The sequence below is a fragment of the Dromaius novaehollandiae genome, chromosome Z, assembly GCF_036370855.1.
Source record: "Dromaius novaehollandiae isolate bDroNov1 chromosome Z, bDroNov1.hap1, whole genome shotgun sequence".
NCBI classification, from domain to species: domain Eukaryota; kingdom Metazoa; phylum Chordata; class Aves; order Casuariiformes; family Dromaiidae; genus Dromaius; species Dromaius novaehollandiae.
This window is the reverse complement of record NC_088132.1, coordinates 59,451,176-59,469,120: the sequence shown is the minus strand read 5'-3', so window position 1 is coordinate 59,469,120 and position 17,945 is coordinate 59,451,176. Positions and strand designations below refer to the sequence as shown.

At 41.8% G+C, this 17,945-nt stretch overlaps 2 protein-coding genes across 4 annotated transcripts in view; both read right to left on the bottom strand.

Annotated features, from left to right (window-relative positions):
- LOC112987062 (cardiomyopathy-associated protein 5) overlaps positions 1 to 10,200 on the bottom strand; it is a 47,270-nt gene extending 37,070 nt beyond the window's left edge. The window contains exons 1-3 of the mRNA XM_064502207.1: positions 10,040 to 10,200; positions 1,438 to 3,813; positions 638 to 792 (exon numbers count right to left, since the gene is read on the bottom strand). Coding sequence (XP_064358277.1) covers positions 638 to 792; positions 1,438 to 3,813; positions 10,040 to 10,179 — 2,671 coding nt within the window. The 5' untranslated portion in view covers positions 10,180 to 10,200. The remainder of the gene's footprint in view (positions 1 to 637; positions 793 to 1,437; positions 3,814 to 10,039) is intronic.
- Positions 10,201 to 10,867: 667 nt separating this feature from the next.
- Positions 10,868 to 17,945, bottom strand: part of LOC112987040 (poly(A) RNA polymerase GLD2) — a 49,935-nt gene continuing 42,857 nt past the window's right edge. For all 3 annotated transcript variants that reach the window (XM_026106696.2, XM_026106697.2, XM_064502539.1), the window contains exons 14-15: positions 16,736 to 16,815; positions 10,868 to 15,277 (exon numbers count right to left, since the gene is read on the bottom strand). In XM_026106696.2, coding sequence (XP_025962481.1) covers positions 15,203 to 15,277; positions 16,736 to 16,815 — 155 coding nt within the window. In that variant the 3' untranslated portion in view covers positions 10,868 to 15,202. The remainder of the gene's footprint in view (positions 15,278 to 16,735; positions 16,816 to 17,945) is intronic.

Below are 17,945 nucleotides of genomic sequence, written 5' to 3'. Positions count from 1 at the left end.
CTGGAATACAAGAAATCTGGACGCTCCGTGTCCAGCTGCGCAGTTTCCAATTCCAGTGTTTCTTTCCTGGAATATGAGAAATCTGGACATACTATCTCCAGCTGCACACCCTCTGATTCCCCTATTTCTTCTCTGGAAGATGAGAAACCTGGACACACTGTCTCCAGCTGTGCACCCTGTGATTCCACCATTGCTTCTCTCACATATGAGAAATCTGGATGCTCCATGTGCAGCTGTGCACTCTCTGATTCTACCATTTCTTCCTTGGAATGCAGGAAATCTGGATGCTCTTTCCCCAGCGGTGCACTCTGCAATTCTTCTCTTTTTTCCCTGGGAACAGAAAAGTCTGGATGCTCCGTGTCCAGCTGTGCCCCCTCTGATGCCACTATTTCTTTCCTGGAATATGAAAAAGCTGGATGCTTCTTCTCCAGTGGAGCACTCTGCGTTTCTTCTGTTTCTTTCCCTGTATATGAGAAATCTGGATGCTCTGTGTGCAGCTGTGCCCCCTCTGATGCCACCATTTCTTCCCTGGAATGCGAGAAGTCTGCATGCTCCATCCCCAGTGGTGCACTCTGCGATTCCTCTGTTTCCTTCCTTGAAAAGGAGAAGTCCAGATGCTCTGTCCCCAGTTGTGCACTCTCCAACTCCTCTCTTTCTTCTCTGGAATATGAAGAATCTGGATGCTCCATCTCTGGCTGTGCACCCTCTGATGCCACCGTTTCTTCCCTGGAATACGAGAAATCTGGATGGTCTGTGTCCAGCTGTGCACCCTCTGATTCCACTGTTTCTTTCCTGGAATACAAGAAATCTGGACGCTCCGTGTCCAGCTGCGCAGTTTCCAATTCCAGTGTTTCTTTCCTGGAATATGAGAAATCTGGACATACTATCTCCAGCTGCACACCCTCTGATTCCCCTATTTCTTCTCTGGAAGATGAGAAACCTGGACACACTGTCTCCAGCTGTGCACCCTGTGATTCCACCATTGCTTCTCTCACATATGAGAAATCTGGATGCTCCATGTGCAGCTGTGCACTCTCTGATTCTACCATTTCTTCCTTGGAATGCAGGAAATCTGGATGCTCTTTCCCCAGCGGTGCACTCTGCAATTCTTCTCTTTTTTCCCTGGGAACAGAAAAGTCTGGATGCTCCGTGTCCAGCTGTGCCCCCTCTGATGCCACTATTTCTTTCCTGGAATATGAAAAAGCTGGATGCTTCTTCTCCAGTGGAGCACTCTGCGTTTCTTCTGTTTCTTTCCCTGTATATGAGAAATCTGGATGCTCTGTGTGCAGCTGTGCCCCCTCTGATGCCACCATTTCTTCCCTGGAATGCGAGAAGTCTGCATGCTCCATCCCCAGTGGTGCACTCTGCGATTCCTCTGTTTCCTTCCTTGAAAAGGAGAAGTCCAGATGCTCTGTCCCCAGTTGTGCACTCTCCAACTCCTCTCTTTCTTCTCTGGAATATGAAGAATCTAGATGCTCCATCTCTGGCTGTGCACCCTCTGATGCCACCGTTTCTTCCCTGGAATACGAGAAATCTGGATGGTCTGTGTCCAGCTGTGCACCCTCTGATTCCACTGTTTCTTTCCTGGAATACAAGAAATCTGGACGCTCCGTGTCCAGCTGCGCAGTTTCCAATTCCATCATTTCTTCTGTGGAATATGAGAAATCTGGATGCTCCGTCTCCGGCTGTGCACTCTCCAAGTCCTCCGTCTTCTCCCTGGAATACGAGAAATCTGGACGCTCCGTCTCCGGCTGTGCACTCTCCAAGTCCTCTGTTTCTTCTCTGGAAAAGGAGACATCTGGATACTCTGTCTCCATCTGTGCTCTTTCTGATTCCTCAGTTACTTCATTGGTATATGAGAAATCTGCATGTTCCATTTCCAGTTGCGTACTCTCTGTTTGCTTGCTTTTTTCAGTGGAAATAATGGGGTGATCCAAATCTACTGCTGTATTTACAGGTGAAGATTTCTGAGTTTCCTGTGTTTCTGTGTGAACTGGATATGAAATGCCAAAATACTTAGATTCTATTTTTTCAGGAATATGTAAATACGGTTTAATTTCTTGCTCCTCTACTTCCTGAATGAAGGGGGGAAAGTCTTGTTTTTCAGACTCTGGCTGAGTAGTTACAGAATGAGTCTGAATACTTTGCTTCTCTAAATGAACTTTTGGGGGATCTGGTACTGGGGTCTTTTGTTTCTCTGTTTTTTTAACACAATACAGTAAAGCTGAATGCTCAGTTTCTGACTGCGCAGTTGCTGATGAGTGACACTCAGTTTCTTGCTTCTCTGCTTCATCTACAGAATGTGATAAAAACACATGTTCAGGTTCTGACTGTGCAGTTTTAGATGGATGCAGAATCACATCCTCCTGTCTTGTTTCTGATGGAGTGGAATATTTGGATTCAGCTGATGGAGCACTCGGTAAGTAAGACTGAATTGCTGACTTCTGCACTTCTTTCTCAGGATGTTCTGACAGAGGTGCTGTAGACATAGGGAAAACAGTTTGGGGAGCTTGTCTGTCTAATTCATTAATAGAATCTGCTGGAACAGACTGTGGCTGAATTTCCTGCTCCTTCAGTTCATCCAGAAGACCAGGCGCAGTCAGCAGTGATCGGTCTGGTTTCTGGTTTGGAGTCTCAGCTGAAAGAAGTGACATTTTTTTCTCTGGTTTATCACCAGAATCTAGTGGAACAGACGCTGACTGCTGTGTTATTGCTCTTTTGGCCACAGGTGAGTGTGCATAACTTCGCTGCTTCATTGCCTCTTCAGGAAGGCAGGACTCCAGTGACCGTCCCAATACCTGACCTGGAGTCTCAGATAGAGATTGCCTTTCTTTTCTTTCTTCACACTGAAGAGTTATTTCTGCACCAGAGTTTGAAAATGTGCTAGGTTTATCTTTCGTCTGAACAGGTTTAATATTTTGAGATGAAACGTCATCTTTATTAAGAAGCCGTTTCTCAAGAGGCACTGTAGGTGACGAATAGCTTTGATCTGTTTGTGATGCGAGCTGCCGTCTTTGCTCTCTTCTTCTCTCTGATGGTGTTTCAAGATTTCTACTTCTTGCTTTCTGAAAAGGTTTTGGATGTGTTCCTTCTGGAAATGAAGTGAACTTCTGTGATCTTTCTCTTACTGATGTTTCAGGAAAATGTTCAGATTCTCCTGAAATTGAACTAGATCTCTGGATTCTAGTTTTTTCTAGTGTTTCAGGGAAGGGCCCAGTTCCTCCAAAAATTGAATTGAACAGCTGGATTCTAGCTTTTACTGGTCCTCCAAGGATTGGCCCTACTTTTCTCAGTTTGCTTTCTCGAAAAATTGATCTTATTGGAGCACGTTTTACTGGTTCTTCTGCAATGTTTTCCAGATCTTCTCTGTCTTCTAACATTTCCTCATCTGTATCTTGTGCTTCCATTTGCTCAACATTTAACACTGAGCCCTGCACATCTGCTAGAACAGTTCTTGTTTCTTGCCTCTGCATTCCAGTAAAGTCACGTTTTTTATTGCCCTGGCCTCCCTTCAGATTTGTAGGCATCATCGCCCTACTTGAAGGTTTACGCTTCCTTTTCCGAATAATCTTACCTTCATCCATAATAAAAATAACTTTTCCTGGAGGAGAACCTACTGGTGAACTTTCCATACTATAAAGATCAGAAGTTGTACTAGTTTCTGAGGTCCAGGGAGTAGAACATCTGCTTGAGCTGGTTTCCCAGGTTATTCCACTATCTTCACTTTGAACTGTTACCATAGAAAAGGAAGGGTTATTCATGATGTACTGCAGCTTGGGTTTCACATCTTCGTTCTGGATAAGAGCCTTTAAACTTTAAAAAAAAAAAAAACAAAACAAAAAACCTGCAGTAAAATCCAATGCATTAAAGTGAAAATAGTTTTCAAACTTGCAAAACTAATGCATATGCATGAATTAAGAAATATGAGCATAAACAATATTATATTTCATCTGACAAATATATTTTAGGTAAATTTTTGTAAGACTTCATGTTGCAAGGTTATTTCAATTAAGTGGAGATGTGTAAATGCTCTTGAGAATGCAGGAAAAACAGTCTTTGATCTGACCTTGCTTTACCACTGTGAGACTGAACTGATTCTGGGGCCCTATTCTCCAGTGCCTGGTTATCTCACAGTATAATTTAAACCTTGCACTAAACACACATAAGATACTGTCAGCGTTTTAACAACACTCACACTTGCTTTGCCAAAGTGTAAGCAATTATACAATGCGCAAAGCAGTAGAGTATCCACTACTTTGATATTTTCCCTGTGTATGTTTCATTCTCAAAGCACCCCACATATTTAACAAAGTAATTTATAGTACACTCAACAACGAAAATATACTAAGCCCCCCACAATGAAATAACCATATTTTATGAAGATAACTTTAAACCTTATAATATGCAACCAGTATGCTATCATATGCTGCAATTGGATCTGCTCTCAATTAAAAAAAGCTGGAGAAACATTTCTTGGGAAGCTTTAGAAAAAAAGTCTTAGAAATAAGAGAGTAAAAGAACGGTAAAAGCAATTAAAAGACAGTAAAAACACAGGATCACTTTTAAAATAATACTATTATAGTTAAAATACTTATTTCAAAAAACATAGAAAGGGTAACCCGTAACAGGCTGAAGCCCCATATTCCTTGAGTAGATAGTAGTTCATTTAGGGAAGCCACGTTAGCAGCTGACAGAGGGAAAAGCAGGGTATCTGCCGGCAAAGGCAGAGGCTTCAGCAGAGGGGAGCCAGCGGCGCAGAGGCGACGCCTTGGCCGCTCTCACGAGGGCTGCAAACCTGCGGCCGCACAAGGTCCCGCTGGTCCCACTAACCAGAGGGAGGGGTCGCTTTCTATGTGATTAAGGTAAAGCACTTCCTTAAAGAAAGGCGAAGAAACGCGGGCTCCTGCCTACGGGATCCGAGAAGCCGAACCGGCCTGACGGACCGCCGCAGGCCGGCGCTCCGCTCGGCGAGGGCGCTGCGGACACCCGGCCTGCAGAGGTGGGGCAGACCCCGACGGGGCGCTCGGAGCCGCTGCGAAGGGCGCCGAACACGCGGTGTGGGACAGAGGCCTCCCACAGAGGAGAACAGGAAACTGAGCAGAGCCGCAATGTCTAGATCCAGCAAATTCGTCAAACTGTGAGACTCTGTGAAGAGCAAAAACTGCTTGGTGTCTATCGGAAGAAAAAAGCACTTCTAATGCCAACGCTTCGAGCGCTGCGAAGGCTACGTTTCTGCGCCCGGGGGACTTTGCTCGCAGGAGTGCAGCAGGCAGGAGCTGCGCGGGCCTGGGCCAGGCTGAGGTCCCACAGCCCGTCCCCGACGGCCTGGCCGGCCGCGTGAGGACAACGCGCTCTCCACAGCCCAGCGACGGGACTGGAAGCCAGCTCTGCTGACCAGGCTGGCCCGAAGACTGTGCCTGGCGGGACGGCCTGGGCTACAGCCCACAATTCAAGGCAGGTCTGACAGTGCAATACCAAATAATGATGTCTTAGCCAAAACGACCCCCTACCTCCAAACAAAACCAAAGCCAAAAAGCCTTGCTAGCTCCAGAAGGGAAGATAATACAAAGCAAATAAATCTATCTCAACTTTGCTGCTAGTTCTTCCTTAGCCAGTGTCATGGCTTGAGATTAGCTTGACTTGTGCGTACCAAAGAAAAAAAAAACAAACCAAAACACCAATAGCATTAGTACTGAGGAAGCTATCAAGGTTTATTTGAGTCCACTCTAAGAGATGCCTGATATACATATACTTTTTTTTTCTTTTTTTTTTAGGTTCTTTAACACATAGATAGCCTTCACTTTTTTTAACCTACTTTTCCACGCTACCTGGTATAACTTAAAAAAAACCAAAACCACAAACCCATGCAGAGCAGGGCTCCTACTTCAACTGATCTAACTATTTAACCTTCCTCTGTACCCTCTGATAGAGAACAAAAAACACAGCCAGGCTTTTCACATGTTTCATTCATATATATAGTGCAAAACATCTCTGCTACCTGTGATTACAGGTATACATTCGGCCTCTTTGCTTGAGATGACTGAAAATTATTACGTGCGTAAAGTTCAGTCCTTCATAAACAGTTATGGCGAGAAATACATACTTGACCTGCTTTTTCTTCAGGAAGCACGCAGAGCTTCAAAGTATAGAGTGGAGGGTTTTTCCCAAGTGTTTCAGCTGGTGAGTTTAACTAATCTGTGTGATAGAGCATACAAAAACCATCGCTACCTCAGCAGCACCCAGCCTGCCAAACGACACGTGTTCCCGTGCGACATGCTACTTCATTCCTCATCTTTGCAAAGATGCTGCTTTAACCCAGTTCAGGGTCTAGGAGAGAAAACTGAAGTTAGACACCCTTTCCCCACATCTTTCTTACTTCACTTTGGGGAGGGTACAGCAAACTTTTCCTTGTAAACGTGAGTCACCAGCATGGCCCTTCCCACCCCGTTCATCCCCACCACCCACCTGCTAGCGTGCGTCTCCTTCGCTCGCTCGGACGCTGCAGCTTCCCACGCAGTGTGGGCAGCCCGCTTCTCCGCTCGGCCTCCCCTTCCATCCATTTCACTGCTTATCCCAAGCCAGACCTGACTCTAAAGCCTCCACACCTCGGATCCTCCTACGGTTCCTTTGAAAGGACTGCTTCATTTAAAAAAACAAAACAAAAGACAATTTCCAGAGCTCCTGGTTTTTCTCCCCATTTCCTGGTAGGAGATTATCTCTAAATGAATAGATAAAAGCAGCCCCATATCCACTCCAGGCCAGCCAGCTACAGGGAAGTGCATATAAACTGGCTGCAGTGCCATTTTAATACAAGCCCTGTATACAGACAGGTCCTGACACTTTCTCACTGAAAAGGAAATCAGTTTGGAAAGGTATAAAAGACAGAATCATTTAACATGAGCTGTCTTGTAATGCAAATCAGCTAAATTTGAGAGAGAGAGATATTCTAGTGGATAGGTAAATCAGTTCGGCGTTATCCTTCTACAGTTGGACTTTAATCTCACAGTTAACAATACAAAAATTAAAACCTGTTAACTTCATACTCATGTCTGCTATTTTCCTTAAAATATACAACACTTCCTTCCAAAATATTTTCACTATTTAAACTACTAACGCTACGTGGCACTAGAAACAATAGACATCTGTCAAGATGATCATCTCCCACAGCAAAGTACCCAAAGGCCAGAACAGGCTGCACAAACCCTCCGAACATCGGAGGGGGGTTATTTATGCAGACAAGGACACGATGCCTTATTCCATCCTCATAACCCATCCTGACACCACATGGTAGTCTGTTTGTAAGAAAAACTGTATTAGAAAACGCACAATGATTTAAAGATTACATTGAAAAGACTGATAAAGACATAAATACCCAACTTTTCCACTCTTTATGGGCAATTACTCTCATAATTATTGGGCAAGTCATAAGCTCTGCTGCTGCTTTTTTTTTTTTCCCTCCCCCCATACACTCAGAAGAAACTTCTGGACTGTGGGAGGTTTCCTAGAGGAACGCACTTTCTCAGCTGGAAGTGCCCTGCGTGGGGGGCATTGCAGCCCCAGCTGCAGCAGAGGGATGGGAGTAGCAGCAGCGCAGGCCAGCCCGGGGTCTGGCAGTGACACAGAGGGAGCAGGGTCTCGGGGGCCTCTCTGGGAGGCTCCTCTGACCCTGCCCCGCAAGCACTTTCTCACCTTGGGCCTGCCACTTTGCAGCGTAATGCTTTTAGAAAATAAGAATGGGAATATTTAGCATGCTTGAGAGAGATTATATCCATTTCAATGGAAATAGAGGGAGGCAGCGAGCAGTTTCCTGCTGGTCGCAGCGTTGCAGAATCAGATGTTATTCAGCTGCGCGGAGAACAGAAACAGCAAAGCAGCAGGCAGCTCAGAGGTCTTAAAAATAAACCAGTGACATCAGGGTCCAGCACAGACTGTCTTTAGCCAAGTTTAGGTACTGGTCACATCTCCTCTGATATGTATTTTCAAACCACTAAAGAAGTTCTGTTCTGCAATAGGGGTTTTAAAACACGTTTATAAACTAATAATTAAGTTACAGACTGAACGAGTACATCTTCTGGGCTTGGCCCTGTATCCTTACTTAGCCAACACTTCCTTGGAGTTCTTCATGGACAGCAAGCATCAGAGAAGACCTAAAGCTCAATAACCATACTGACATTTGCAAAATTTAAGCATTAAAGAATCGGTTTTATTTAACATTAATAGGCTATTTCTGAGCTCTCAGTACTGCTACTATATCTGTGCCAAAACTCAAAATTTTACATCTTCATTAGACTAATTAAACTAATCAAAGTTCAATAGTATGGTTAAATATACTCGGTTACCACAGAGCACAGCTGTTTAGAAGCCTCTCTAGCAAACCCTGACCTATCTTATTATCAAACTGAGTATGGACAGATAATGAACAGTATGCAATTCTTAGCAATACCGAGAGCTAAAGGGAACGACTGCTATGATTTGGTCAAACACCAAATTTAACATCCCTGCGATGCAAGGCTTGAGTTTGCGCTGCAGAGGCTCCCAGCCAGAAGGTCTGCAGACAGGCCCCAAAGAAAAGCCACCGTCCCAGGAGTGGCAGGGAGCTAACTGCGATGGTGAGCACACCCTGTAAGGGAGATGTCAAACACTCCTACCTGTGTTCTAATTTTGAATAGCAGTATTTGCTATTTAATTGTAGACAGCATTAAAAATACCCAGTTGATTAACTGTGTTTTAAGTGTCTGCAATGAGTAACTCCTTTCCGTTGGCTGCAGTTGGTTTTCATTTATGGTTATAGTTACACACATGTGCAATTAACCTTTTTAGTTATGTGGTCCATCCTCTGCCAGGATGCAGCTGAAAAGCGAAACAACCCTCAGAAGAAAATCAGCTTTTGCTTTTGGGAGCGTCCACCCATTTCTCTGGAAAACTAGCTCTTCCTTCTCGCTGCAAGGATGTTCTCCTAGTGTCCTGGCCTCCGCTTTCCTCCCCACAACTCTCAGGATGGTTTAGGATGTGCAGAGTCCCACCACCTCTTTTCTGCCCCCTTACTCTTCCAACAAAGATCGGTAAAGCTAGAAACAGCTTCGGAGTGTCACATACTCAGAAGGGCTGTAAATAAAGGATGGCTCCACAGCACTTAGGTTTTAGGAATTGCATGACTCAAATTTCTTAAGAAAAACATTAATGTTATTGGTTTTGGCTCTTTCTATGGTATCCACTTAAAACTGACAGGCTTTGCTCAAGATATGGAAGAAGTCCTGCAACATGATACACCCAGGTGCACTTTCAGGCCTCCCTGTCTCTTCTGGACGCCGGCACCGCTTGTGCAGCCAAGGGCACCTGCCTGCCGGGATCGAGTTGCAGGCGGCTCCGCGCAGCACGGAGCCCGATCCTGCGTCCTGCAGCCAGCCAGGCTCTCGCCACGCATTTTCCTTACGGTAGGACAACAAATGGTTTCTGCGCAAGACTTATTAAAAATCAAAGCAGTGTAATATGCCTCATTCCAGCCCCCAAATCAGCCACACACATCCCAATCTGTGGCAGAGGACTTTTAGAACATTTTTTTCCTTTTTTGGGAAAGGGGAAGAGGGAGGGACAAGCGGGAAGGAAGAAAGGACAGTAGAAGGAACAAATTAAAACGCACCATTCCAATATTCGACTATTTTCTCACTGACAGGCAACTCTCCAGAGTATTTAAGACCAATATGTGACAGGGAACCAGCCAGAAAGGGAGGAGCAGAGGGCGATGCCACTTGAGCTGGCATGCTGAAGGCTCTTTAAATAGAAAGGCTTTTGGAGAGCCAAGGGCAGGCATTTATTGCACAAAACTTAATTACAGCAGTATTCATCAGAAACACCCCCCATTAACACCACCCACGCATTTTAGTGGTTGCAGTCAAAAAGAGGGAAAAGGAAAAAGGGGGGGGGGAGGGAGGCAAGAAACCCAAACCAGGCCCAAACGCGAGCACTCGCCCAGGGTCGCGCTTTGTGCCGAAGCAGTTGGCTCCATCCGAGGCCACGCACCTCTCCGGGGAGGCCGTACCTGTTAGCCAGCTCCTCTGCTTCCTCGGGATCTACAGCTTCCTCCTCTTCCTCCTCCTCCTCCTCTTCCTCCTCTTCATCCTCTAGGACGGACGAGGTCTCGGACGCCCTGTCGCACTCGGCGCCGTGGTAGCCCTCCATGCCGCTCGTAGCTCAGGCCCTCGCCGGTGATCTTTACCCCCGACCCTGTCCTCCCCAGGGTTGCCTGAAGCAACTGTCATGCCCCGCAGCGCCCGCTCCTCCTGACTCGGGGCAGGCTTTAAATAGCAGGCGGCAAAGTTACAGCACCGAGGCGCTGCTGCGACGACCCTGGGTCCTAGCACCAACCGGGTGCCCGCGTGGGTGGCAGAGCCCACGGCCAGCGCTCCAGGGGCCCCCCGGGGCCGCCCGCGCCGCTCACCGACCCGCGGAGCTGCCCTGCAGCAGCGAAGGAGCACGGCCCCGGCGGACCTGCCCCCACCGGCTGCGAGGGGCTCGGGCTGCAACACACGCGGTTATCCCACGTCCCCACAAAAAGGTGGATGTAGTACGCTCGAAAGCACGCTGCAGCCCCGAGCCCACGCGGGGATCCAGGCGGCTTCGGCTGCTTAGAAAGGTCAGGTACAGGTGCTGGCGGATGAGCCCAGCACACACGTTTAATAATTCATACAGCAGTGTAAGAGCTATCAGATGCACTGTAATTTTTAATGACATGCAGGGAATGTATCTGAACTCCTAAATTTGCTGAGGCATTAATTCACAGGGCATTTTGAATTTCCCCTCCTCCCCTTCCAACGGGCTGGAAACAATATTAATTGGAAGCAAAGACAAACAATATCACTATCCAGAGTTGACAATAAGTCACCTTTGTCCTTTATTGTTCTCCATTTTCATACAAAATTCAGTGCTTTTCACAGATGAAATGGAAACATTTCCAAACTGTACTAACCAAAGAAATCCCCCCCCCTTTTTATTTTTTATTTTTAAATAACAGACACAGACTCAGATTATAAATAAAGAACTTCCAAATGTTTTCAGGTATAAAATATTGTATACACAGTATAACCCTATTCCCATTTTTCCTCTTTTGGATCTTCAAATAAATGGCTGATTGTAAGTCAATCAGCAAACCCATCCTGGAATTCTAAGAACGGAAATACCCGAGCTGTTATTTCCAAGCACAAGCTTTCCCTGCAATGCAAAATTAAAATTCTACTGACAAATTTACATGTTGTAAAATATTTCCTAAACAGCATGTACAGAAAGAAAACATTTTTCCCCAACCTACCCACTGGGGCCTATAGCACACAATTTACAAGGCGTACTCTACACCAAAACATAATTTCTTAAACAAGTGTGCTAGAAATGGATACTAAAATTAAACTCCAGATTTTATCATGAGCACAGCGACAGGGAACACAGCACAATGGAGATTTTGCATTTAAGGTATTCCTTACATATGGAAGACAACAGTAGTGCAGTCTTGCAGAAATGCTTAAAGAGGAAGAATATGTACATGACACAAGTTTTGATTCAATCTTCAACACAAGAGGAAGGTGACAACCCTTTTACCAGGATGCATTCAAGTTATTTTCAGAGCTGGTGTATTTCTCACAACTTAATTTGTCTTGTAAGTAGACCAAAATAGCATGCTCTTTCATGCTCTTCTTACATTTATTATACAGAAAATATGATGCTTGTAAGAGTGGAAGATGCATATCGGTACATACAAGGATTAACAGATCAACAGGATTCCTAGTGAAAACAAGAACTCTACAGAATATACATGAGATCCCCAAAGCAAGAAGAACAGCCCATTGGATCAAGAGTGACATTCTCTGATAGACTTAATTTAACACCAAATATACCATGAATTGCGTCCAGAAACCTATGTTCAAGTAAAGCATCGCTTCTAAACAGGCATCCAGAATGCTTTTCACAAAGGCTACTTTAACTTAACTACAGTTCCCCTTCTATCTATTTACTATGGCTGCTGGATAAACGTTTCACCCTATATCTTCCAAATCACCATGTTAGCCTTCAGTTTCTCAAAACCATTATACATTGAATTCTTTGTAAAGGATTTCTTAAAAACAACCTCTCATAACATCAAAACACCTTTACATACAGACTACATTATGTATGCTTCATTTGATGCTATTTTTTTCCCCAAGTTGGTTCAAAACACATCTAAGGAGAACTAAGAGCAAGAAATTGGTAAGATAAACTAGGTTTCACAATACACAGCCTATGCCAATTCTGGTACTACAGTTATTAAATGGGATGCTCTTGCTCCCAAAGTCATTTGGTTCCCCCATACAAATCTGGGCCTCTATTAAAAGCACAGCTAGAGGACAAAAGAGAGTTCTTAAAATCCTATATGAGACATTAGCAAGTTCTGACATCATATAAAGTGAGAAACAGCACATGAAACAGATGCCAAAGCTGCTCCTAAAAAATAACAGAGCTGAACTAAAGCATTTTTCTTCAAGTCAGTGAGAAGCCTCAGAGATGCTGTCATCTTACACAGACACTGAGACCTCGGTCAGCCATGAAAAAAACAGAGCTTTTACAGAAGGTCTTCCAGAAAACTATTCCTAAGTCTCTATATGGAGTACACCAAGGTTTTTATTTTGAAGTTGAGGAGAAAGGGAAAACTTTGCATTAACACTAAGATTTTATGATAGCCATTAGTGGATTTCCTCACTCTGGTTACCTGCCCAGAGTAGATAAAAACCTAGATCATTAAATTTTCTTTCAACATCTTCAGCCTATGTAGAACCTCCACCCCCATCCCAAAACAATTCATTTTGTGATATTCTATCTGATATTTTCTGTCAAAAGTTACAGCCCACTATGTAACAAGTCTCAGGAATATGGCAGTACTCTGGTGGCCACTCAGCTAAACCAAGACACATCACCTTGCATTCGTCATTGGATAGTACCTGCAGCTTAGCTAACACACTGTGAATTACCAGGAGGTTTTCTGTCCTTAGACAGGATATGATGAACACGCCTGTCCCCCTACATTTGGGAAAATCACCATCTGCACTTCATGTTTCTGATTATAGAGCTTATCAAAAGTACAAGAATTTAAGAACAAAATTGCAATAAGATTCTTTTTAAATGCACAGGCCATTGTAGTTACAGATCTTGGCTTGTATTAAAAGGAACACCAAGTTGGTGGGTCTATAGGCCAACTTATCACGTTACAGGAAAATGAGAGAATTATTTTAAAACAGATGTTAAGAAGCAATTTCAAACATAGCACAATAATTTAAAGTGTGGGATATGTTAACTCCTTAGGTGGCATTTATTTTTCTTTCTGCTGCGAAGTTCTCAGATGCAAAGTCTTGTGGGATACACATACATATACAGTTTCATACCTCACATCCGGCTTGCTCAAAATGCAGTTTTTCCAAGTTTGAATATGCATGTCCCTGCCTAGTTATCTTATTTAGAGAGCGTTTTGTAGACAAAGAGCCACCACCTTTTAAAGAGAGCATATTATAAAAATCCATCTAGGGCTTGCAGAGCATGTTAGAAGCCAGGCATCATTCTGTACTAAAAACTTTGGTTACATTTTACATAAAACAGGTCATTTATAAAGTGAATGTTTCATTGAGACCAAGACTACCACCTTACTAAGAGGGGTGGGTAGAGGGGGGAACATATATACAGAATGAGAACATTTTTGTGAATTGCCAGAGTCCGATAAAACCAAGACGACTGTTTAAAGTGTAGAAGGAAGCTGTTTTCCAAAAGCAAGCCAGAATACTAGATAGACTAGATCACAATCAAGTGCGAGTGCTAAGTAACCTCACAGTAGGCAAAAAGTTTACAGTTTCTAAACTTTAAATTCAAAAATTTGAAAAAAATTAAAACTTAAAATCTGCACAAGAAAAAACATTGCTTGTTATTTTACATTGTTATAAGGGCTTTCAGAATTTCATTAGAAAGAGCAGTGGATGAAACGTCTACCTGTACTCAGGTGCAGTGCAAAACAGCCATACAGAAGTTTGAGTTTTAACAAGGACCTTGACTTATACGTAGCATTTCCTTTTCTACACAGTTATAGGAAATAGCAAATATTTAAAATATCCAATACAAAGTAACATCAAGCTAGAAAAAAAGAGCTGTATTTTCCATATAAACTTTATTCCACTGGACACCATACAAAATATTAAACTTAAAAAAATGAAAATATGAATTTGACATCAATGATAAGTACAGTTTTAACAATGAATTGGTCTTCAATAACAAATACATGAGAGGCACAAACTGTGCTACAGCAGGTCTAAAAGAAGTTTCACAACTTTTTTTGGAAAAGCTAAAATTCTCAAGATTATTTAAATTTAATTTACAGTAGCTGACCAATTTACAAATATTTACACAAAATTAAAACAAAAGCCCGGCTTATTGTAGCGGGGGGGAGTGTTTGTTTGCAGACATTACTATTTCAAATATGTAAAAGGAAGCACTAAAAGTTATCTGGACAACTCTGTGTGAATACGAAGTATTTACATATATTGATTTGTCATTTTTTATTTCAACTTCTTTGTAGTAGATCTGCTGCTTGAAAATTCCAGTTTAGATTACAGTTCCTGGTATCCAGAACACTACCAAATATAATCTAGTTTAATTTTCATAAACTGTTGCTTGTTGTTCCATGTAAAAGGGAAATAAAATTGGAAGGTGCCAAGTTGAGCAAAAGTGCATACTGCGTTAAGCAGATGTAAAGCACAGGCTGTCTGTTCACTAAAGTGTGTATTGTGTGCAATGCCTTAAGGATACAGTCAGACTCGCACATTGTTTAGCTCTGAATTCCTTTATTTCATGGTTAAATGTGTCTGAATTACTGATTACACAGATTATGGAAACAACTAGTCAATATATTCCAATATTTTCCTTAAAATGGATTTATTCCTGTGGGCTGCTTTTTGAGTCACAACGGTCTCTTCTAGAAGTCAACAATGTAAGCATTTTCAGAAAACGTATCTTTGAATGAACAGCTGTATTAACAAATGTCAATAATAAAATATGCAATCTTTCTTATAAAGATTTCCTTAACAAAAGTTTAAAGAGAAAAACACGTCATAAAAAAACCATGGGGTAACTGCATCTTGATTTTGATACTGTTCTTTATTTCAGCAGGATCCAATAAGGAGGAAATGAAAGAAGTCGGTTATCTTTTCTGTATTGTTGTTCTTAAAGGTAATACACAGTTCAAGTCTTTCTTGTCTCGTAATATCTGCCAAGACTGGGAAAAAAGTAGAAGGTTTTAAAAGGCTAAATCATCTTCTTTCCCATTAATGTTTAAATACCATTGTAAGCATTAAGCCCCACAGAGCCACCAAAAACAAAACAAAACAAACAAAAGTTGGTACTTTTTCCCGCTTGAAAAGAGATTTCTTTCCTAGGAAAGAAGAATCCAAAGATGCACAAAATGGAATGAACTGTTGAGAAATGTATATCCTTTCAAGAAGGCAGAGGATTTGTGGAGACTGATGTTAACATTCTTTAAACATTACACTGATATTCTGACTGAAAAATGATTGTCTCAAATTCACACATGTGAAAGTGCCCGACATAAGAAGTTATCCTCTGACATTTCCTGAGCTTATGTCTTTAAAATAGGTTATTCCCACTTTTTTCTGTATTCTGTCCTGGAATCGAGGACAACTGTCATATCTGTTAGGCCATGAACCTGCAAATAATTGCACTGAACCTCCTGTCTTTATGCAGAGCCCATTTTAACTACAATGTGTAATAAAATCCCCTCAGGGAAAATAATCTCTCAATGGCAATGAGACAAAGATTCCTTAGGGTTTAAAAAAAAAAAAAAGAGGGGGGGGCAGACACATTCACAAGTACTTCTTTTAAGCAACTGTCATTTCTTATGGTTCCGAATAAGGAGGAAGTGTTTTCATGGCCATAACATTCTAGTACACAGGTTTCCAGATATTTTGAACCAAACCACCGCTAGGACATTTTTTCAGAAAGCCACACAGCTTTAAAACCATTTTAAATTGAGAACTCTGAAAAGAAAGTTCACACTGATTTCACAATGTGTGAGCCCAAACTACTTTGTAAACCACTGCTGTAACAAATTCACAAAATCAAATATTTTGTGTAAAGTAGTGTGAACAGTTCAGTATTTTATACGCTTAAATAACTAAATACAAGGTAACTGACTTTTCTGAACAGAATTGCAAAGCAAAAAGTCACCCTTTTCTGACTATATAAAGACAACACCTTAAAATACTTATTTTATTGCAAATATCTGGCATTCATTTCCTTCTTTTTGCCAGAAATAGGAATGTTTCCAACAAATTATGGGATAGACATACATATACAGTTTTGAAATAATGAATGCAGATAAAGTTGTGATTCTAAAGCTATCAGCTATCATTAAAATATTTTCAGGTGTAAAATTTATAATTCTAAGACAAGGTTTACTATTTTAGGCACCCATTTCAACTTAAGCCAGATCCTTAATGTCTGTATGCCATTAATAAATACTTTTACATGATTTCCCTCCCAAATTTTTCAGAATAAGTTTATACACACACACACACACACACACACACACACTTATAAAAAACAAAATATAAAAGCAATCATAACATCAGAAACAGGCAGGTTCACTGACCACCATTTGCACAAATATCTTGAAGACCAAAGTGCCTGGAAAAATTAAATTGGATGCAATTTTTACCTTCATAAATTCGTCTTTGATAATGTCAAACTTCTGTTTTTCATGTACAGCTCTGGCGGTGTTTGTCCCATCAAAAGGCTCTGCAAGATCAAACACAAACATTAAAAGTGTTAAGAACACGAGCGTTAAGCTGTCTTCACTAAGCAAGTAATCAGGCAAAAAAAGCAGAGGAGACAACATACCATTACATCCCAAGAAGGTTTTTAGTAGCTGAGTCCACTTTGCTTCTGCATCTCTATGTATACATACTATTCATTCCTCCCCCCAAACCCGCAGACACTCTAATATTGGAGCAATAAGTAATTCACAATAAAATCAGACTATTTCCAAAGTATGCTATGGCTGTGCTGAATTCATGCATCTGTAATTACTTATGACTGCTTAATAGTTTGAGATGACCTATTAGAATATGATTTGGCATATTAAAACACTTTGAAACTTACTGCACATATCCCCTCCTGGAACTGTCCACTTTAGATTCATGTCATTCAATAGCTTTTCAGTGAAATACATGAAGTACAGTAAAATATTTACAACTTTTTATGTAAAAACTACTAACTAGTCATAAAAATATATTTTATTAGTTAAAATCTATTCTATGTTATCTATTCATAAGTTGACGATTTGAGGCTTTCCTCTTCTGTTTCCAATAGACTAAAAATTTATGTGATGCTTACTGGTTTCTTGCCAGCATAATCAGTAGTTGGGATTTTTTTTTTTTTATTGACAGATTTAAAAGTACTCCTTGCTACTGATATGGTTGCCTACATTACAGTAAACAAACAGATACTAATGAATAGTATTTGCATCATAATTCTTTACAATGCACTGCAAGCAGACTTAATACAGTTTTTTCTTGCCTTACCAGAGAAATGCTTAAATAACATGTGGCATATTTCACACTGGCAGAATGCATGAAACTCCTTAAGGGCCAAGGAACGACGGAAGTCTTTGCTAAATCAGGTAACACATTTAGTTGGTTATGAATTGCTTTTATTTCGATAGAGACATATAGAGTGAAATAACACATCAAGCACACATCAGAAGGGATTCTGACATTACGGAGACTGGGACTTCAAATCTGGAAAACATTCCATGGCATTGAGCTCTTAATACTGAAAGCTATTTAAACTCTCAATCAAGGAGATTGTTCCAAGCAATAAATGTTGCATTTAGCATATTCCTAGAAGGTTTTTCTTCAAACTACCTA